The sequence below is a fragment of the Polyodon spathula genome, chromosome 7 (genome assembly GCF_017654505.1).
Source record: "Polyodon spathula isolate WHYD16114869_AA chromosome 7, ASM1765450v1, whole genome shotgun sequence".
Classification (NCBI taxonomy): Eukaryota; Metazoa; Chordata; class Actinopteri; order Acipenseriformes; family Polyodontidae; genus Polyodon; species Polyodon spathula.
In genome coordinates, this window is record NC_054540.1 from 54606268 (window position 1) to 54628665 (window position 22398).

Sequence of the window (22398 nt, forward strand, 5' to 3'; positions counted from 1 at the left end):
TGCACAGAAAGCCTGTCAGGCGCTCATGCACTTCAGTCTTTTAAGTGGGTGATATTGTCTTGCTTGTCCTGGTCGTTTTACCTCATTTGATTGATCACATTTTATGCTTCGTTTAGGTTGGATAACTGGCATTGTGTCCACAGCATCATTGTTTAACAGTTCCTTTGACCCACACAGTCCCAACACCCCCTCTACTTTTTTTTATCACGTTACTGCTTTCATGTGCACGTTGAAAACTCATGTCACCTTTCTTCATTTTACACATACCAAAATAAGGTAAGTATACAACTTTCACATGTGCTACAAAGTTCAGCTGACTTAGAACATAACTACCCCAAGCACTACACCGTTTTATACAGTATTACAAGCATACTAAAAACCAGTGCACAAAAACAGACAAAGTCCACGACGAAACTTGCTTTAAAATGTTGTAAATTAAAATTGTGGAAGTTCATAATCATATCATTTTCACAATCAAATCACTTTTCTAAGTGCTCCTTAGGTTTTCCAAGCTCTAACTTTTTTCGACTTCAAGAGCTTCCATTTTCTCAAGGACATTATTACGCTCCCAGACACCTCAGTAAAAGCTTGTCTGAAGATGCACTGCCACATCATTCTGCAGCTCTTGCACTGGGCTTTTACTCTGTATCTCTTTGTGTTCAGGCTTGTGGAAAATAATGTCTAATGTCCTGAGATTATTGAAAATTCTGTATCCTTTTTTGTCCAACTATCTGAATCACCCACCTGGAGAGATAACCACTTGGTCATTATTGCATGTGGCTTCTTCATCTAAAATCAACACAAGATTCAAACTCTCACGATTTTAACCAAACGAAACATTTTGTGGGAAGCAATTTCAATAAAATTATGTGGCACACCCAATTTAAAACAAACCTACATTTTACCACAGTATCTGGTACAAGAAGTAACCCTTATACAGGTTTACTGTAAAAGCATAGCAAAGTGTAATAAAGCACAGTGAAAGCATGGTACAGCATAGGCAAGCACAGTAAATAATAGAAAAGTATGGTAAAGCATATTAAAAACACTTTATAGGGAAAGGACAAGACTTACATAAGTTTAACTCCAAAGCAAAGCTTACTAAAATTGTCATTTTTCAAAATATCTCAAATTGACCCCAGAACGTTAATTCATTTAAAAGGCTCCTGGTTTGGAATGTTGCTTGGTTGTCTGAACTGTGGATGCATTTTGGCCCTGGATCACCCTACAGGTCAATGTAATTAGCTAAAGAAAACAACACACATCATAGACACAAACACACACGCACAAAACTCTTCTGGAGAGCAGGGAAGTGATTCACTGCAGAAACATGTCTATTTCCCATCCAGATGTTGAGGAAACAAAAGCAGGAAAGGGTTAATCCCCCCCCTTCATATGTAATTTACCTTTATTTCTGGCAAGCTTCTCAAAAAACTTTGAGTCTGTTTAACAAGACTGCCGGTTCAGTTACAATACCCCTGAACACCGCTCACTCTCTCCCCCCTCCCTTTCTACTGTGTCTCATGTGGGTGGGTCAATGGGGGAGGCCCCTTTTCCACAACCCACACAGTCCCTGACACATTAGCCACATGACCGACTGGGGTTCTTATCCAAGGCAAACAGCTCACATACATAAACCTGCTGCAGGCTGCTTCTCCGCACATTCACAGCTCTACTGAACTTGGCGCTGGTTTGCCTCTCAAAAGAGACACACCTCCTCGGAAGCTCACAGAGAAAGACGTGCCTTCTGTCTCGGAGTGTCGCTGTCACGCCTGCATACATACACTGTATATATATATATATATATATATATATATATATATATATATATATATATATATATATATATATATCCCTTGACATTCAAGAGCACACACACACACACACACACACACACACACACGCTGTTTTACAACACACAGCTAGCGGAGTGCCAGAGGGGAAAGGAAAAAATGAATGTGAAGATTTTCACGCTGGTGATTTTGATCTTTGTGTCCATGCTGTACTCCGTCAGTGGGGGTAAGTGAGTGAGCTCTGGCTCCATTGCTTTGCTATAATGCATTTTGTTTTCTAATAGAGGTTTAGCCAAGCACTGTGAGTTAATCAGTTACAAGGACTGGTTAGCCCTCAATTTGGCAAACTAAGTGCTTAGTTTCCTAACTTGCTTTTACTGGTGTAAGGTCTCTGATTTTTGTAATGGAGTTTAATAGATGCATAAGGGTTAGTTCTTCTATCTGATATTTAACCATTAAAAATATGACCAACAGGTTTAGGATATGCATTGACAATTTCTACTGATCTTTGTTTTTCTTTTGTTTGATTAATTTTAAAGGTGTTTCTGCTTTCATAAAACCCTATTAAAAGCACTTGTTATGCAGCTTAACTTTTTGAAATAATGACACTGTACCGATGTAAATGTGCACAGAAACTGAGAAAAGGGGTTTAGTTAGACTACAGCTAAACTACACTGTCACTGCCGTTCAGAAGCACAGTAGCTCAGTTGTAGCTCAGTTTAAGACCACTATAATAAAACTTCAGCAACAGGTATAATGCAGTAAAACTGCAGTATAACCACAACTAGTTATATTGTATGTGTATTTCTGTAGTATATAGTATGGTGTACAGTAGTTTTAGTGTGACTTCAACAGCACAATAATTAATAAATTATTTATGATTTTTACTGTGATCACATATATAGTCATAACTGTAAATCAGAGAACTACACAGTCCTGGAACAGTATTTCCTAGCTTTCCTTTAGGTTTTTATCATAAAAAGTTTGTAAGTCTATACTAAATACCTTAACCCTCATCTTAGTGGTTTGTGGCTTTTATTGTATTGGAAATATTTACTCTTTGGCATACTTCTTATAACAGATTAAACCCATTTGTCTATATGCTGAATAATAAACAAGAGCATTTGCACTGATGCAAGATTAAATAGCAAAGGAAGGTGTTGAAATAATAGCCTGTATAGTTTGCCTCAGGGTATGATGTTTTATCACTGGGAATCTGCCTAGTCGTGTATCTGTTACATTGTACAGTGTAGGGCAAGCATGAAAAGACAGCAAAAAAAGAAATAATGAAGGAGAATTAGCAGGTACCCAAAATATCCCTGTGATTATCTGAGCCGTTACCTTATAGAGTTAATTCCACTGACATCATGTAATTTACTGTAGCAGAAATCATCAGAGTGTGTCATCCTAGACTGTCTAATGAAGTGTCTGTGGGAGGCTAGACTCCTAGCCCTGGTTTGGTGGTAATCAGCAGTTTTTGCAATCCTATAGATGGGAAAAGCTGGGACACCAAGCAGCCACGCTGTGGGCAGGCTGCCAGGGAACCCGATGATTGCATGGGTTCCTCTAGTGCAGGGCTGAGGCTCATTGGGAAAGGTAACTGTGTGACACATGCTGTGGATGAGGGCTTTCGTCTCTAGCGCCGTCAACCCATCTCCATTCATTCATCACAGACAAATCAAAAGAAATGTAAAAACACGCATACACACGGAGAGAAAAGAGCGCTGCTGAGACGCCTCCATTCGGATGCCTGGCTGACTTCCTCTGCAGCCCTCATCGAGCAGGTGAGCTTTCTAAAGGATGCCATGCTCTGATCCCGTGAAAGCTTGGGCATGCAAATCTTTGATGTATTGTTCACTCAGTCTAGCACCAGCATAGTCATTTCAGACATGCAGTCTTATGTCCCAGGTCACGGCAGAGCCACAGAGAGCCTGTTGTAAGAAATATGGTACTCATTAAAACAGCTGCAGGTTTACAGTGTTTCTTTTCAACAATACAGGAACTGTTAAATCATAACCCCAGTACACTCAGCTGATTTCGCTAATGTATCTATCCATGACTATATGCTTTACTGTAATCAGTGACTGTACCATACAGTAACAGTTCAGTGCCTAAAGGAATTAAGAGGAGATAATCACTGTGGAATGGTCATTTATCACTTCTATGCAATTTGAACACCTTGCAGAATCAGTGCTGGCCAGTCTGCCCATTGTGGCCCCTTCACACTAATGGCAAAGAGTTACAGAAGCTGTTTATACATTCGAAAACCTCTTGTATGTAAAAAGTCTAAATCCTGGGCAGGGATGAATTGGATTTACTCTGTCTAATCTACTCCAGCGTGGTGAGTCTGGGGAGGGTTGCTGCTGATAAAGGTTCAATCTCCTTTAAAGACATCAAAGATTCCAGATTAACCATGACATAGCTTTCTGGGGGCATGAGAACCTAACGTGCCTGCTTGAGTGAGAGACACTTAATTCAAATACATTCAAAAAGTGCTCGCCTCACCGTTGCTGACAGAGCCTGGGTTTCTGCAGAACTAAAAGAAGCAGCAGGCGGTCTTTAAAGATGTATCCGGGGGCTCTAGATTAGTAGATTTGCAGTCATTGGAGAGCCAGCGGCCACTGAAATATTAAACAGGCTGTAAAACACAGCTGGTGGTCCAGAAACTGCAGGTGAAAGACTGCATCTGTAATAAAAAGGAATGGTTCAAAAGGCTTTAAATACTGCAGTGCAGCCAACCCTATTATTAGCACAAGAAAGTAGCTGGCTGAAGCCTTTCCCTTTTGACACGCTGCTTGTTTGTGTGGTGTTAGAATAGTAAACCTGTCCTGACTTCAGCACTATAGGCAACAGTTTTGAAGAGCTCTGACTTTACCTTAAGTGGGATCATTTAAGCGTGTTTTATTATCCCTATATCGAACTGCACTTTCTGTCAGGCATAGCAGAATTACTGTGCATAAGTTGAACTATTATAAAATATCGATATAATCAATATAATCAGAGCTAACTGGTTTATATTGAAATAAATGCATTTATCTTAAAGCCATATTGTGAATGGTTTGCTGCACTGGAAAGTTTATATGAACTACCCTTTCCTTACAGAGTAAAATAAAAAAAAATAAAAAAAATAAATAAAAACGTTGTGTATTTTCACGAGACTGATTTGTACTACGATGCCTAGTCTACCTGCTGCATAGAAAAAAGACATTGGTGGTATCGGAGTCTTTTCTTTCCCGCATTGCAAAGGACTGTATTAAACACCTGTTTTTATCCAGATCATTGCATTTACAATTAAACGGCCAACTGAGTTAAAAAAAAAAATCTCTCCTAGGTTACCGTCTAAATACAAGAGGTAGCATCTTAGATTTCTTAAAGCAACCTTTTTTCTGGGAGATGGCGTTACGCAGCTACGTTCCTCTCAAAAGCATTAGACAGAAAGAGTTTGTTTGGCAATAACATGAAAACTGCGTTCCAATTTTTTTTTTTAAATTAAAATAAACAGTTGAAGCAAGTAGTGCGGGCTTTCACGTTTGTCAGCCCAGACTGAGGGAGGCTGAATTGCTTCAGTCTAAGGGTTTTCATCGTTTATACCGTGTCTTTCTTTTCAACATGAAGCAGTCATCAGTTTAAACATAAATTTGCCTAACTCAAGAAAAAAAAAAAAAAAAAAAAAAATCTGCGTTGAATCCAGACAAGCTCTTTCAATTACGTACAGGCACATTCGATAACGAGCTTAAACTCGCTCAGTACCTTGAATTTTTCAACATCCACATCCATTGCAGGCAGCCCCACACGCATACCTGAAATCTTTCCATCGCAGTCACGTCTAATTGCAACGACAAATAGCCTTAGAACCGCGGGGTTTGAGCGAGAATTCAAGTAACGATGCGCGCCAGCTGCTTGGCACAGACATCAGTTGCAAGGGAAAATCTGATTTTTGCTGGAAGTAATTGTGTGCTTTGAAACATTTCAAGGCATACCAGTGTCCAATTTCTATTTATTTTCTCTCTTTTTGTTGTAAACATTTTGTAAGCAAAATGCATTTGCAATATCATCTTATCTACAAAAACTTACTGTACTAGACTGATTGCCTACCTAAATTAAAAGCAAGTGTAGAAAGCCTCTTATCTATTCCAAAAAATCCAATGTGCAGATTATTGTACTTGTGGCTAGGATGAAGTGCTTCTATGCTATAGGCATAATGTCCAAAACAATATTGTATGCATGGGTACTTGCACACTGTGGCAGCTTTTCCATGCTTTTTTACTGCAGTGACCTGCATATCTGTGTATAGGTGACAAGCTCAGGTGTGTCTTACCAAACTCCCAGTAAAACTGAAAGTGGATCAAACTGCTATGTACTGGGAGTCTTATTCCCATCCCTGTTTAATTAGGATTGGATCCCTTGGGAGAAAGGATCTCTGGGGCCAGTGTGTTAAGAGTTGACATCCCTTTTGCCCCCTTCATGTTGTTATTGACACAGCTGGCCTCGCACGGCACAATTAAATGAATTAGTCTGGAATCCGGGCATTTGAATCTCTAACCCCAATCGAAGGGCACTGCGGGGCTTGGGACACAGTTAATGATGTGCTTCCAAACAGTCACAGTTCATATTTTACAAAGCGTGCAGGTTTTAGGTGATGACAGCGTGACACAGCGTGGGGGACATGGTTCGCAGCTGATTAGTGTGCCCATGAAAACGAGGCACCCCTGTCCTTGGCTCCACCCCTGGTGTCTCCACAGATTGGTGAATGGACAGGTACTGTATGCGATTGTCCCAGCTGATGAACCCCCTGCAGTGTCTCAGCAGGCTAAGCCTGTTTGCTCCGATATTGAAGATCCTGGGTTAGATTAAAAGCAGCAGGTTACAAAGGATCCTAACCCTGAACCTGCTCCCTTTGCATTGTACATTGAGACTGATCTAATTTACTAACATTGTGCAATAGTGCAAAAGAAAAGTTCTATAACCTCAAAAGGTGCACTTCTGCACAGTGCAAAATACAGTACTGTGACTCTGTGAGTGCTGGCTTTCCCTACCTCCTCTTCTGGATGGACATGGTTGATTTTTTTTTTTATTTTTCTGTTATATTTTTTGAGCATCAGCTGTTTGTATTACACAGTTGTAGACAGCAAAGGTTGTCATGCAGCACTTTAACACATTAAGACAGATCACTCATGTCCTGTCAATTACAGGACTGGATGGCGCAGGCTCAGCTTGTAAAAGGCTGACGTGGCATGACCCATGTTTAATTGCTTGTATCAGCAGGATGTGGCATCATGGCTTATACTCTTAGGATCACGAGATCGTATGTAGAGATATCGAGAGTGCTTAGGTTCAAGGTCCAGGTTGGTTAAAGTGTCAAATCATAATTACTCCTTAGGGTCCAAAAACCGAAATTTATCACGGAACCTGGCAGTTGAGGAGTTAAATCTGTAACAGGGCTGTTTGCACACACGTTTTATCCACTTCTTTTCCCCTGCAGAGTAACGCTAGACAAAGCTGTCCTTCATTCCACCCACAAGCCCGGCAATATAAAAGCAGCACAATGGCTCATATAAAACAGGAAAAGAGCAATACATTAAGAGCCATTACAATCACAACGATGAGAAAGCAAAGCCTGGCAGGGGAAAGGGTTAAAGCACCCTGAAACTAATAACGGATTCAGGGCTCGTGTGCACAAATTTGTAGACTCGGAAACTCGATTCATTCACACTGACAATGTCACTCTTTTTGTTCCCGAACTGAGCTCCATTCACGGTCGCTGCCATGGCAACGTGCTCTAAAAGTCTGCAAGAGGCTGGTACCAGTTTCTGCCAAGGCCCTCAGTTACTGTTGGCCATGCTAGAAGCAATGACGCCTTTATATTCTAAAGGAAAATACTGTGTATTGAATGTGCGAGAAAGATGCTCCACAGCCGCTACTGCTGATCAAAGCCTTCTGCTACCCATGCAGCAGGTACAGCACAGACAGATAGACAGACCCAGTGTAAGCTACAGGGCTGTGCTTTAACTTAGCTGCACTGTCCAGCTTTGCTGAATGTGTTGAGGATGAGAGACTTGCTTAACCACAAAACATGTCCAACATTTTACTTCTGTGCTTGCCAGTAAAAAAGGTCTTGTGATATACCTGATGCTGTCTTAACACAGTGGAAGAGTGCTTCCTCTTCTCTCTAGGGACTATATCAATTCACCCCTCTTGCATTGTGGAGGGATATACTGCAGATTGTTTGAGTAAATTTGCCTTGTGTTTGTAAATGGAAGTGCTAGTGACAACTCCCCTCTGTTTAAACTCTTGGCTCTTTCTCAGCAGGGTCAGTTATGGGTCAGACCACAGTCACTCATTGGCATCTTTCTGCAACACGGCTGTGCTATTGAAAATAAGAAAGAAAAAAAATCAGCTTTTAGGTACAAATTTCATTTAAATTGTAGTAAAGTAAATGCCTTCACTTCAAAACTTTTGCCAATTGTCCATTTTTTTTTTTTCTGTCTGGTGACGAACTGAGTTGAAAACTAATTCCACCCTCCCCGCACCAATACGTCACAATTAAGAGTTGCTTAATTTGGATGCAGGAAGATTTTTCAGGATTGGCAAGACACAAGTTTCCCTCCTTCACGGCCAGCTTGCAGCCCCTTTGTGTTTCTGTGTGTGTGTGTTTGTGTGTGTGTGAGTGAGTGGAAGTGTGTGCGTGCGTATTTGTTTCAGCGAGTGCAGGGAGGCATTGTGAGAATGGTTGCTTGTTAATATGAATGGCTGTCGCTGATTAGGGAATTTGTCCGCCAAGAACTTCTCTAATGATCAGATGGAGAAATCCATGGGCGTTCCTCAGAACCTCCAGCTGGATTCTTTGCTGCAGCAGAGTCTGTGTCTTCTCCCCAGTCAGTGAGAACTGTCTGGCAAAGACTTACAGGAGCTCAAAGAAACATGACGTAAAGGCTGGAGGCAAAATCTAGACACAATGGGGGCACTATATACTGTAATACCTTCCAGTGGAGCAGCACTGAGATATCCCTCAGTGCTGCACAGCACCCAGTTAAACAGTCAAGTGTTTCCACATCTTTACACTGCAAATGCTTTCGTGATAGACTTCAAGAGATAAATCACAATTGAAATATATATGCCAATGAGAACAAGATAACAAATGTGGTACAATACGGTCAAAATGCTTTTGCATTTTATTTATTTGACAGTTCGATAGAATTACCTGTTGCTATTTGTTTATAATAATATACTGTAGTAGGGCAAGTTGTGAAACGTGAATGAAATGCACAGCTTACCCTTGCAAAACTACTGTACTAATACAGCTCATGTATTTAATGGATTTCATTTACTATTATTTTCTATACTTTTACAGGAAACTTATATAAGGTTGCTGTTATTATATAGGTTTACAGTAGTGCTACAAATGTTAAAGATTCATTAAGGCAAATTAGAAAAAAACAAACTAGTAGCTCTACACTACTTGCCATGGTTACTGGAACCCAGTGATACAATTCAGTGTTCCATTCCAAACAATGACATCTACTTGCTTCCTCATCAAGTGCTTTGAAGTCGCTTATTTGCTACCTCAGTGAGACCCCACAAAGCTTCTGCTTTCTAAATAGAGTGCTAGTGCACTAAAAGGCACTGTCCAAATTCCTCTGCTTTTTCCCAGGTTCCAGACTGAGTTCTTCTTTGTGACAAACGACTGGCTGAACTGAGGGAAATATCGGGAGAAAAAAACTATTCTGTACAAATATGCTTCAGCACCATACTCATATTTTCCAGGGCTGATAATTAGCTAATTAGTATCATTAGTGGTGTGTTGCTGTCCACCGTTTGCTAATGATCTTCGGTTGCAATGCAGTGCTCCTGTACTCTGGGACAATGGGAGCGAACCAAAGAACTGCTTGTGCATTGCAAGCAACACTGTGCAAAATCAGTCTGTTCAGATGGCATGACAGTTAACTCTACGGTTTGTAAACTGCACCAATAATGATCAAAATAAGTTTGCTGGCCTCAGCTTAGTCTTCCAGGGGCATTGGAAATCTACCTCTCAGAATAGGCTCGGGATTGAATAGCAGGGGTGACTGCTGAGGTCATGGTTTTTGAGGTGTATTGGTGGATCTATGTGATAAAGCTTGCAAAGAGCCTTCCCATACCATGTCAAGCTGTAGCTACTGTACTATATTTGCTATGCATAGATAAGTTATGCTCTTTACCGTGCTTCCCTAGACTTGCTTTACTTTGCACCTTGCTGTGCTTTGGTCTTAAACAGCTCCAGCTGGCTGTGGGATGCAACACAACAGCAGACAATGTTGGTTCAGCTCACTGTCTAATTTACATGCACGTGCTTGCAAACAGAGTAGATTGGTGCTAAAAAAAGTTAATAAAAGATGACAGTCAAAAATGGCACCTGGGAATTGTATGGCCAGGCAGGAGGCAGTAATGAGATCGGAGCCATTTGGCATTAATCATTATTCTGGATCCAGTCCAATGCAGAGGATTGTCAACGTATTATCAGAGTGAAAACACATTCCCGGAATTCCCAAATAATTAAACTTTAATCTGGGAGTCACTGACAGGGGGAGGGAAGAGCTTTGTTTCAAGGAAAATAAATGGTCCCCATGTGTCTGATAATTTGATATAGAATATATATATATATATATATATATATATATATATATATATATATATATATATATATATATATATATATATATATATATATATATATATAAATATTTCCTTTCAAACAAATGAAATGTTCAAATTTTATTAAATGTCATATGAAGCTTGGTAAAACCACCCAAGAGCATGGGAAAATCATAGCATACAGTGAGCCTGGGGAACTGAAAAACTACTCAGAGGAGCCTAGGATTGAGAGTGAATGAAAAGCTTCCAGTCTCAATAGGAGTTTGGTCAGTCTCATCTCTTAATCCCCTTAGCTTTGGTGTAATCCACCTGTCATCCCCTATCAGTGAGTATGCAATGCCATTAAACCAGCAGAACAAAAATACTGCAGTCCATACATACCGCATTGTAGAAGAAATATTGCATAAACTGCGCAGCTACAGTGCTACAGTACAGCCTGCGGCTGCGCATTCATCTCATTGATAAGTAAGGGCTGGCAGACGTGAGCAATACCCTTAAAGCCCACAAAGGAAGCCCCGTGATATATTTTACAGACCGCTTCCCTTTGGGTCCAGGACAATCGGACCTGATTCCCTCTAATGTTTCACTTTCTGTTTTTGGTCTCTTTAAGCCCTCGAGTTAAAACATGCAGAATGTGTCCGGAATTTTTAAACTGTCCTTCTTTTTATAATCCAGTGAAACAACAGGGGGAGATTACGGGTCTGAAAGTAAAGACATGCTAAAATACCTGCCTAAACTGTAGCATTTATTAAAAAGAAAATAAATGACAATGCTCTAATGAATGGGTGCAAAGCAGGCATACATATAAACTGATTTTCATTGAAAGAGATGTGTTGCATGTGTTTGGGGGAATGCATTTTCTTTGCTGAGTTGAATTCTCTCACTCCTAAGGGTAGCTAGTACCTGTCAGCAGCCCCTTGGCATGCTCTATAGCTTGCCCTGCATGAATGACTCTGCAAATATCGATTGGTTGAGTCTGCAAACCCTGCTAATAATATAAATGAGCTCTCTCTTTCTCTGCTGAGCTTCTCAAGGCTCTGTGTTACTGTCAAGGGAAATATTCACATGTTTACAATAAATGAAAACTGCACAATCTTTGTTACACCTTACACCTTAAATCTGCTCTTTTTTTGGGTGACCACAGCACCTTAAAACAGGCATTTGTATGATCCAGTCATTCTGGTATTTGGGGTGGCTGCTTCTCCTGTCTGGCTTCACCTGTGAGTGGAGAGCAATCTGGGCATTAGCCTATAGTGTGATGCTAATCAGACCACCAGTTTCCTTTGATGCATATCACAAACCTTATAATTTGCACTAATGTGAATAAAGATTCTCGTTAGTATAATTGATTATGTCAATCCTGGCCGCCAATAGGCTATTTCCTGAAATGAGAATTAGGATTGCTTGAGCATCAATGATCCATGTAAAGTTGCCCAAATAAGATTAAACATCTGGACTATGATAAATTAGTATTGCACAAAACTGATAATAAAATCCAACTTTAACACCGCTGAGAATTGGGTTTATTTCTTTATCTGCTGCACACTTAATTTGTTAGATCGTTGCATTTTGTTTATTGGTCTAATACAAATTGTGCCCAAATAGTATTACTTTGAAGTAATATTGGCTTCTTTCTGACCTACTATGCTGGCAGCAGCTTCCTTAAGGATTTGACAAACAGCCCAAGCTCTTTCCCTGGAGGAAGGAGGAATTTCTAGACACAATGTCAGTGATGTCATGCAGGTCCCGTACAGGAAGAAGCAGTGGGGCTCTTTGATTTGTTTTTCTAAGAACTAGAACGTTAATTTGCCATGAAAGATGTGGCATTCAGGAATATGGAAGTCCTTGAGTTTTTTTTTATTTTTTTTTATTTTTTTATGAATCGGAGATTGATGCACGAATCCTGAAAGGAAGGCGGTCGGTAAATCTCACTCTCAAGGTTGTTAAAAAACCTTAAGGATGCCGGGCTTCCTGAGAGTAGAGTTGGTATCCCAGAGGAAGAGGGAAGGATGAGCCTGAAGGAAACTTGAATGCTGACACTTATAATAGTACCAACTAGGAAAAACAACACCGGAATAGGCAGCCCTCCTCCTCTCTCAATTAACATTGCTTCCAAAATGTATTAAGGTCTATAGTCATAAGGTATTGTTATACTGCTTAGCGCATAAGGGCTACAATTAATTTGAACACACATAAGTATTTTAAGCTCTTAGGATTCAGTGGTGATATAAATATTTGGAGAGAAGGGATGCACTGCACAATAATCATGGTCTCAATTTCATGGAAACCACACCGGTTGTAGTATTTACTGGAGCTCAGGCTTTCATAGCATAAAGAGACAGGTAGATGTGGCAAAGGTAATGGACAACCAGATTGCAGTATGCAAAGCTCATAGATAGAAGATACGCAGATCAATAGGCTTGTATGGTGTGGATCAAGGGCTCCACGGAAAGTTATTGAGGGATAGCATAAACATATCTGCCTGCATAGGGATCTTTGTCTCTTAGGTACACAATACAAAGTTCTGTGGTTGTACAGATCACTACAGTTTGAAAACAAACAGGCTGGTGCTCATTCACATAAAAACTCTTCAAAGAGCACCATTGGGGCCAAGGTTGTTTGGCAGCAGCCCAGATGCATCGCTCCAAAACACCTCCCACACCCACGCGCTCACATACAGAACACACGCACCTCCAGAGCACATCTGTAGCGCCGCTTGAATTAACGGAATTCGTCTTTCTGTCTTGCAGGGCCTGTGGCCGCCCCAGAGGAGGGCAAGGACCTAGAGGAACGGGGGACCATCAGAAAGCTGGTGCAGCAGAACGCAGTGCGGAGCGCACCGGGCCACAGGCAGGCCAGCTGGAGAAGGGGCCGGCGTCCACGACCCCGCCTCTCACACAAGGGGCCCATGCCGTTCTAGATCAGGTAAGCAGGGCAGCAATGCAGGGGCAGTGAGATTAACACCAACAGATTGTATATTGTACTGAATATGCAAATGACCATACTTTCAGACTGCTTGGAGGTATGAAAAGAGATCGATAGTGTGGTGGTAACAGACATCCTCAGGTAAGTCTGCCAGGCAGCTGTTAGCAAAGAGGGTTGGCAAGAGGTTACGAGCGCTTGTGTGTTGGAGAGACTCTTTGTTCTGCTGGATAGTGTGAAAGTACCAATATTTCAAATGCTTTTGTAATGTGCTGAAAGAGCTTTGAAAACATGCTTTCCAGACCAATACTTCCTATATATATATATATATATATATATATATATATATATATATATATATATATATATGGAGAGTTGGAGAGTTGCTTGGCTCTACTAAACAGGCTGTTATAGCTTAAAAATTCCAGACACTAATCACAGATGATGGGAAACAAACTAGCATTTCTCCCTGCTGGATCAAAGAACTGCTTGGCTGTAATATAGTGAGGCTGGTATACAATTCTGATAGCAGAAATGAGGAGGGAACTCAGAATTACCTCCCTTCACCACAACATAGTCCCATTACTGTTGGCACCGGCTGGGAATCACATTTCTATAGCAGTTATTGGACGACTGCCTGCTTTTGTCAATTTCTGTATAAACTAGTTTCTGTTATATTTAAAAAGAAAGCAGAAATAATAATAACACAAAAACCTCTGTATATTGTTCCTTGTGCTTCATGTTGAATAGATTACAAATTGTGCCCAGACTAAAACCCCTTATTTAATTAAAACCACTTCTTTAAAATAAGCCTTTAGCCAACTCAACGGAAAACAGCTGCGCGGTATTTAAAATGTGTTTACGTTAAAATGTTTGGACTGTATAATTAGCTATGAAATATAACTGCAGTATAGCACTGCATTAATGCATTGCAACTGCTGTCTAGCTTAACTCCAGTCCCAGAGGGGTGACTGTGTCTGTGTGCACCCAGCTCAGCCCTTATAGAGACACATTATGGGCGTTACTGTGTGGATGTGGGCTTGAAAATACACTGCTTCCCAGCATGTTCTGTCACTTGAAGAGCCAGCATGTACCAGCAAGCTAAATTGTGAATCATAGAAGGGCACACAAAGCCCACGGGAGGTGCCAGCCGTTCACTGCCAAGCTGCAGAGCTTTATCCAAAACCTCACGTCATAAAAGTAACCTGGAAAGGGAGCTAATAGCAATTGGATCAGGAATGTGATGCGGGTCTAGCCCCTGGGTTTGTAGTCATGGAATCTGGGTTGATTCTTTTGTTTCTATTCTGTTAACCCATGCAGGGCCACGGGCATTTATTTGTTTGACAAAAACTGCTATTCAAAAACCTGCTGATCTGAATGAACACAGGAATTAAAGAGCTTTTCATATTGAGAGCTGCTGTTATGTTGTGGGGGGGGGGCATAATCGGCATGGCAGGGAGAAAAAGGATCCTTCATCAAAATCCCTATAAAAAGCATTGCTCTGCTATTAATGATGCAGCCTCCGTAGAAAAGAACGATTTGCTTTCAGAAACATTAGGTACAATAGTCAGTGTTAAGTTCCAGTCAAGTGCATGGGTCAGTTTACTTAACCAAAATCCTGAGGCACGTATTCTGAGCTCCTCGTACCTCAGCCTCAACCCAGCAGCAAACAGGCACACTGCAGCAGTCTAATGGAAGCAGAAGAACCGTGATAGCCAGACCACACTGCTTAAACCCTGATACAGAAAACACACCAACTTAAAAGGATCGGATTTTCTTTTTTCTTTTTTTTTTTGTTTTGAAGGGATGAGAGTCTCTGGGAAACACCTGGAGAGGAGCATTGTTCCTCCCAGTAGGGAATGATCCTAGAAAAATCTCAACGGGACCTACAGGAAAGAAGGCTTCTTTGTGCAGGTGCCTGTGTGTGGATCGGTCAGGAGGCAGGCTCCCCTGAGTGTAGCCTCAGGTCTTGGCCTCCACTATTGCAGTAGATTCACCAGCAGTGTAAGGCTTGGGTTTTCATTGCAGATACACAGTCAGTGGTTTCAAAAGGCTTTATTGGGGGAGCACAGGATATAAGGAGGTGTTCAGAGGAAGAATGGATAGAGTAATGTTTAGTCTTGCATTCATTCAAACCTGTAATTTAAAGGTGTAACTAATAGACAGTGTAATGATACAAATGACTTCTTTTCAACTCTACAGTAGATATTGAACTCACACAGACCAGCTGTACGGCAGGGATTTAAAGAGAAAGGGAAATTATTATTATTATTTTTTTTTTACATAGAGACAGTCACGCTGCTTTTGATGAACCACCCAAATTCAGCATTAAATACCAAAAGATGACACTAAAGTGAAGAAACGCCAGTCTCCTTTTATGGTTTAGAAAGAAAGAAAAAACACATTTTATTGTGGTCAAAACTTTCAGCACTGTTCAAAGGAAGGAGTTTTATTTAAACTGTGAGGATTAGAAGGGTTTCTCATTTAACCTAAGAGAATGTTTAAACAGTAAACAGAACAGTCCTCAATGTTGTGTGACTAGGGCTTGGTGTTACTTTACTGAGGGCACATGACTGCTGTACTGGATGACCTGCACAGTAGCCAGGGATTGGATGATACCCCTGTTTGTAAATCTCAGTGGCTCATTCCTGACTTACCCAGTTCCACCCTCCAAAAACGGAGCGTTTCCTCAGAGGTGCTGCCCAATTATCCGTTGAAGATTGCTTTTCACAGCTGGAGACTCTTCCACAGATAAAGCTGCTGGAGGGATTGCTGTTAATTAAGAGAGCAGGTGCAGAATATTGCATGAGAAAGGGGATGGAGCAAGGGGATGGAGGAATGGAGATAAGAGAGGTAGAATTCAGTGCCTGTGCACCCGAGGGATAAAAGCGAGGGTGGTATTGCTGCTTTTATGGAGTGCTTTCAGTGAGCGGCAGGCACGTTTGCCATGGTCCATCTTCTTTGGGTCTGGGGGTTTCATTCAATTAAAAATACAGTACTGCTTTAAAAACACATTATTTCCTATTTCTACTGGATGTTCAGTCCATCTGCCTCTGAAAGGCCCTTCATTTAAAATATAAGGCTGAGCTTCTGGGAAGTTCAATTGAATGTAACCCAGAGAACAGGTAAAGAATGCCACCACTGTACTTTTGGATGAGACTCCCCTTGCAGTATTACAGGAATGACTTATTGCTTATGAATAGGAACTACTGTGGTGTAAACAAGACTTGATATTTCCTCTGAGACCGGTTGCTTCAAAAATAATTAGAACAGGTGTTACCAGCTGCACACTGCTATAATAGCAAAAGGCTGCCAGACTGCTCTCTACAGTCATTCAGGGACTCATGGCTCATGACTAAGACCACATGAAAAACATTTGCAGCAAATGGATTTAATTATAAGAACCAGGATGCATTCTATCCACTATGACATCCAGATTCAATGAACCACCCGGGTCCAATTGGGACATGCAGGTGAACAGTGGCTATACCTCAGTTTTAGCTGCAGTTTGGCTGCTCTGTGTCACCCTGCAGTTTAAGCTTGGTACAAATCAAATTGAATCTGCTGTTATTCATACTTGATTAACTACAGGTATACAGGGTGAACCCAAATCACACTACAATATTATAATATAAACTGACACTGAGCAACGAAGAACCCAAATTGTCTCCCTGAGTAAACTTGTAGTTAGATGTGTAAGTGACTCAGTAAAGAGGAGTATTGTTGCCTCGGTAGTGCTAGCTGGGTACTGTACAGACGCTATACTGTATTACCTTTGGAAAAGCTGTCATGTTACCTCAATGTAATCTTTTAAAGAAAATCTGATTGCCTTATGTAAAAAAACAATTTACCCCCCCCCCCCCCCCCCCCCCCCCCCCCCCCCGGGCTTAAGACAGGGAAACCACAACAACCTTTACGGCTTTGAACTTGCATTTTCACAAGCCTGTGGTTGGCTGCATGCTGTAGGACGCTGCTTTCCTATTGGTCCTCATTCACTTGGCTCAGCCTGGTTGAAGCTCGTTATAATTGCCAGTGATTTATAACTCTCTAGCGCTTTTCTTGATGGCAGCAGATTAGCCTGTTTATGGGGTCTCTGAGTTTTCATGTACTCCTCCCACTCGAAGCCTTGAAGCTGTGCGCGTGTATATCTGAGTTAACATGTCACTTATGCTTTTGTGAACATGTCTTCTCAAAATGCTCCCTGCTTGTAATCCCAGCCACTGCTGGTTGGCCAGCAACCAGAAGTACTATACAGGTTATACTGCAGAGCAAGCAACCAGAATCGTGTTCCAGTTCATTTCATTTTGACCTTTTGTTCTGATTTTCTTACACTCTCTTATTGTGCATATCTGAATTGAACACAACAGCTTACTTTAACCCACTGCTGGGTAGTGCTTGCATTTTAACAGAGCACAGCTTTGAATAGAGGTTAAAGAAACATCAAACTTTTCTTTATTATTTCATTGCTCAAGAACCTGGGGACACTTGATAATCTGCCCAGTGTTGAATTGGGTATTTATGGCGGGTATATTCTACTTCATGTCTTTTGAAATATTTAAATATATAAATGCCTCCCTCAGCAGTAAACAAATTATTTAATATGCAGAATACAATCTGTCAGAAATAAAGTAATGCTAAATAGTGACACCTGCTGGGGGAGGTGGGAAATTAAACTTGACAGCCAATACTAACCCCCATTGCACTTCTGGTTTGACAATATGAACAATCTTAGCTTTTATAGACAAAGGGAAATTCTGTTTATTTACTTAATCTTGTTTTTTTTTTTTTATTCAATTTTTATGCAGGATGGCTGAGAACACCCTCCCCCAGTTTCGTTTCCCTTGCTCTTCCTTGCCTCGGGGGGGCCTTGCAATGGGGGCCTAGTCTGGCCTGAAGAGGAGTGTCCTCGACTGCGCCTCCCTGTTTTTCAAGCAACTTTTCGTCTGCCCAGAAGGACAAGCTGCTCCTCCGACACGAGGGGGGCCAAAGCTGCAAGAATGTCTCTCTTTATTTTTGTCTTGCTTCTAGAGACCTTTACGTTGCCCTCTTTGTAACACCTCTCTCCTTGCATGACGTGTGGCTAAACAGGACCCTTTCTAAGTCAGTGTTAGTCTTAAAGACACTTTAAGAAGGTGTGGTAGCCTGCTTCGGGTTTCGAATTAAAGGTGGTAGTCCATTTTCTAACTCGTGGGCTTTCAAAACCAGTGTTGTTTTTTGAGCTTCAGATATTGTGTTGATTTGAATCCAAATTCTGGATAACACACTATAGCTGTAAGCAGGAATCCTGTGTTTGACAAGGCACAGCCATGTTGTGCAATGCTACATACGATCCCTATTAACACCACCACAAAATCTATAGTTTTCAATTGGAGACCATCCATGAAAAATGAAAACAAACAATGTCAATTGCTGAGATTAAATTAGAGCAAAATAAAACTGTTCAATCACTAGACAAGTCAACCAGCCCCCTTTTCCTTCACAGTGCCTGCAATCTGACCAGCTGGCTTTTGGATTCTGAATGCCCAGAAAGTTATGGATTGTTACCTTTAACTGAAGGGACACTGTGCCTTCACACCATACTGCACACTGTTTTGTGTTCTCAGGGCGCTGTGTTAGAAGTCGACACCAGAGCTTTCTCTGTTCTGTGCATTCATCTATATATATATATATATATATATATATATATATATATATATATCTTCTTGGCTGTGTGTAAACCACTTGTTTCATCCCCACAGACTTTTACTGCTGTTATGTCACGAAAGAGGCAGCTGAGTTGGCAGGAGTGCACCAATAGGGGGCGCCCAGCGTTCTGAGTGTTCATGATTTCAATGCCAGTAAACCCATGCTTTTGAATCCGATGGTGGTCTGACAGCATTACTGGAACACAAACATTTAGAGCTGTTCTGAAGATGGTGGCTAAATAGGGTAATCTGAAGGAAAGTCAAAATGTTCAGCATGTCTCTAAAGAAAGAGAAGCTTTAATGAGCCTTTCCCAGCCAGGATACAGAGTACATGACACCCTTGTGGTAGTAACACCCCAGGTCTAGCTAGCCTTCATAATATTAATCTAAGACAAAGCTAAAATTGTATTAATTTTCCTCTTTAAAATAAATATCCGGAACTGATTCTGACCTCAGAATCAATATAAATTCAAGCAAAGGCTGCCTCGTGGTTTTGTTTGGAAAGCACCGGTCCTTCTGTAGTGAGGGAGCTGGGAAAAGCCTCAAGAACAGCACCAAGTCTTCAGTAGATGAAGACAGAAGGTTTATGGAAGGTGAAGGTGGAGGAGGAGAGGGGGGGAGTGTGACAGACTACAGACAGATTATACTATTTCATTTTTCACTCTTTGTTTCTTGAATGTATTTAAATCAGCTGCACAGGCTGCCTGGGGGGCTTGAAATGAGCCCCCCATCCCCCCCCACCCCCCAAAAAAAAAAAAAACACAAAGCACTTCTGAAGAGGGATCACTTTAAAATTAGTTTCCAGGGAGTCAGGAATGCAAGCAATCAAATAAACGCAGTAGAGTTTTCTTAAACTTTTCAGAGAAAGTCTCACTCCTCTCTACCCTGGGATCTGGCCTTGCTTCAAACCCCTGTGATCCTGTGTTGCTGCACTTTTACAATGCCTTTACGCTGCTTGAAAAATCAGTGCCCTGGTATGTAATGGTTTACACTGCTAAATGAGATCTCACCCAATTCCCAATAGCTTTTCAAAAGGTTTATTTGGGATTCCAGCTGAGGTTTTCATTTGCTCTTAACCATTGGAAATCTGCACAAGTTATCTGCTGCACATAAATGTTTATTGATAAAAGCTAGCATGCACATCTGATTTAATGTATGCATTTAATCTATTTTCATTAAAAAAAAGGTTCTTAAACTGTAGAATACACTGGATTATATACGATTGAAGTATGTTTTATTGTAATGGTAAATCACGTCAAAGCAGAGGTCGACCAGTCTATGGATTTCACCATGGATTTGTTCCATGATACTTTTAAAATGAGTCTCTAGATCTCACAGCAGGTAGAAGCTGCGCAGACTGTTACATTCTGATGGAAACTCTTACATACCAGAGGAGAACTTCACAGCTTTCCTAACAGCCTTTTAGCAGAGCGTACATCAGAGAATCTCAATGAAACTGCCAGGCTTGAGTCATGTTGTTCCTGCGCACTTGCTAACTTGTTATACTGGTATGTTCTAAGACCTTTCTAATGTGTGTATTTGCTCACATTCAGTTGTGGTAATGTGTGTTTGGCTGGAGATGAGGGGTGGAGGGGTAGGGGTGAATTTCAAAGAGCAAACAGAAGCCTCCATTAAATACACGGTAGGTTTAGAATTGCATCCCCGCGACTGTTCTTACCAGAGGATTTCTAAGCTAATCAGCAAATTGTTGATAGGATAATAATGGTTGCAACATTGATATCAGCTTCAATTGACTACCCACTGTACTGTATACATGTACGCGATGTTTAGACAGCATATTCAATTTGTGTACTTATGTAACCCCCTCTACCCACTGGCTACCTGGCCGCACATATTACAGAAACATTGAACACATTGATTGTATATTAGAATATAGTGTCAAATTGTTTTTTTTCTGTTACCGACAACCCACATCACAGCGCTAATCTGATTCGCCCAGCCAAATGCATTGTTTGTCTTTAGTGTCGAACACGGCACAGTGTATCTGAAACGGTGGTCAAATATTGTGTACATATTTGAATTTTGTGTTTCTAATTTATAAAAGACAAGCTTTAGCTCTCGGAGGACTTATTTTCTTTTATTCGTAGCTTTGTGGGTTTTGCTGTTGTTTTTGTTTTCTATTTCTGTAAAGTGTGTAAATATATCTTTATGATAATAAGTAATATTAAAAAAAATATCTTATTTTAAGAAATGGATCTGCTTTGTATTTGTTTCGTTTTTTTCATGGGCCCCAAGTGAGATCATTTGACCCTGTTTCCATGCAGGGTAGCAGTTGTCATTAATATGTGCTTTCAGTGGGATAACAATACATTTTCCTGAAGAAGCTTATAGGGCCCCACTCCTAGTCAGCTGGGTCAGACAGCACCTGGGGAGAAAGGGGTGGGGGGTCAAGCAACTTGCCACACTGATGATCAGACTCTCAGACAGACTGTCAATAAACATGCCAGTGAGTGTCACTTGACAGGTAGACACAATGAGCCAGACCACATGCACGCCCTCCACAAGGCTCCCCACTGCTGCTCAAACAGACAGGAGTGCCGCTCTGTCACCGCTGATCTTCGCTCGGGTTGAACCCGTGACTCATGGAGTGAAAGGCTTCACAGCCCATTGCTAATTAAGGGAGAAAAACCAGAGCCAGAAGGTCTTTCTCCCCAGTTCTAATTTCAAATTGTGCAGGAGAATGAGAATGATCATTGACTCCCACAAGTCACGAGTCACGAGTCACAGAGGCTTCAAGTTTAAAGAAAAGGACACAATGAAGCTTTTCCAACTATCTAATCCTAGCCTTTCATTTTTTTTTTAAAGCAATCTGAGAAGTTCAGGAACAGACCATTATTTAAATTAAGACGAAAAATAGTGTCATTTGCATATTTTCTTAGAAAACAAAGATGGAAAGTGCAAAATGAACAATTCTCTAAAGCTCCCTGGAGTAACGTGAATCAGTATGGCTCCAGAGAGAAGCTATTGCCCCATCTATTGAAGGTATTTCCAGACTCCGTCCCGTATGGAAAACTTTGACAGAGAGCCAACTCAGGGTAACCTTTTTTCTCAACGTTCCCTTGACCTCACAGATTGGGGATAGGTTGGTCTTGCCTCTTCATTTTAAATGATTTATTTATTTTAAAATGCACTTTGAAAAGGGTTTATCTGATCAGGCTGGGACACATTACTGCAGGTAATTAGAGGCAAGCAAACTTTTGACACATGTGAAAACACATTATGGGCACCACACAACAGCAACCCCACATGGAAGAGTACAGTTTTAAAATGTTTTAAAATAACTGGCACACCACTAATCACCTACCCAATACAACAATGGATAAGCCATGGTAATAAGCTTGTGTACT

General features: G+C 41.0%; 1 protein-coding gene across 1 annotated transcript; it reads left to right on the forward strand.

The window, feature by feature from the left end:
* The first annotated feature begins 1621 nt into the window (after window positions 1–1621).
* apln (apelin) lies at window positions 1622–21041 on the forward strand. Its single transcript, XM_041255911.1, has 3 exons — window positions 1622–2019; window positions 13175–13349; window positions 18152–21041. Exons 1-2 carry the CDS (start codon window positions 1953–1955, stop codon window positions 13342–13344), a joined length of 237 nt encoding a protein of 78 aa, XP_041111845.1. The 5' UTR covers window positions 1622–1952; the 3' UTR covers window positions 13345–13349; window positions 18152–21041.
* The last annotated feature ends 1357 nt before the right edge of the window (window positions 21042–22398 follow it).

Coding starts and splice junctions, on each gene's coding strand:
- apln (XM_041255911.1), top strand. CDS start 1,953: ATGAATGTGAAGATTTTCACGCTGGTGATTTTGATCTTTGTGTCCATG. Junction 2,020..13,174: donor GCTGTACTCCGTCAGTGGGG/GTAAGTGAGTGA, acceptor TCTGTCTTGCAG/GGCCTGTGGCCGCCCCAGAG.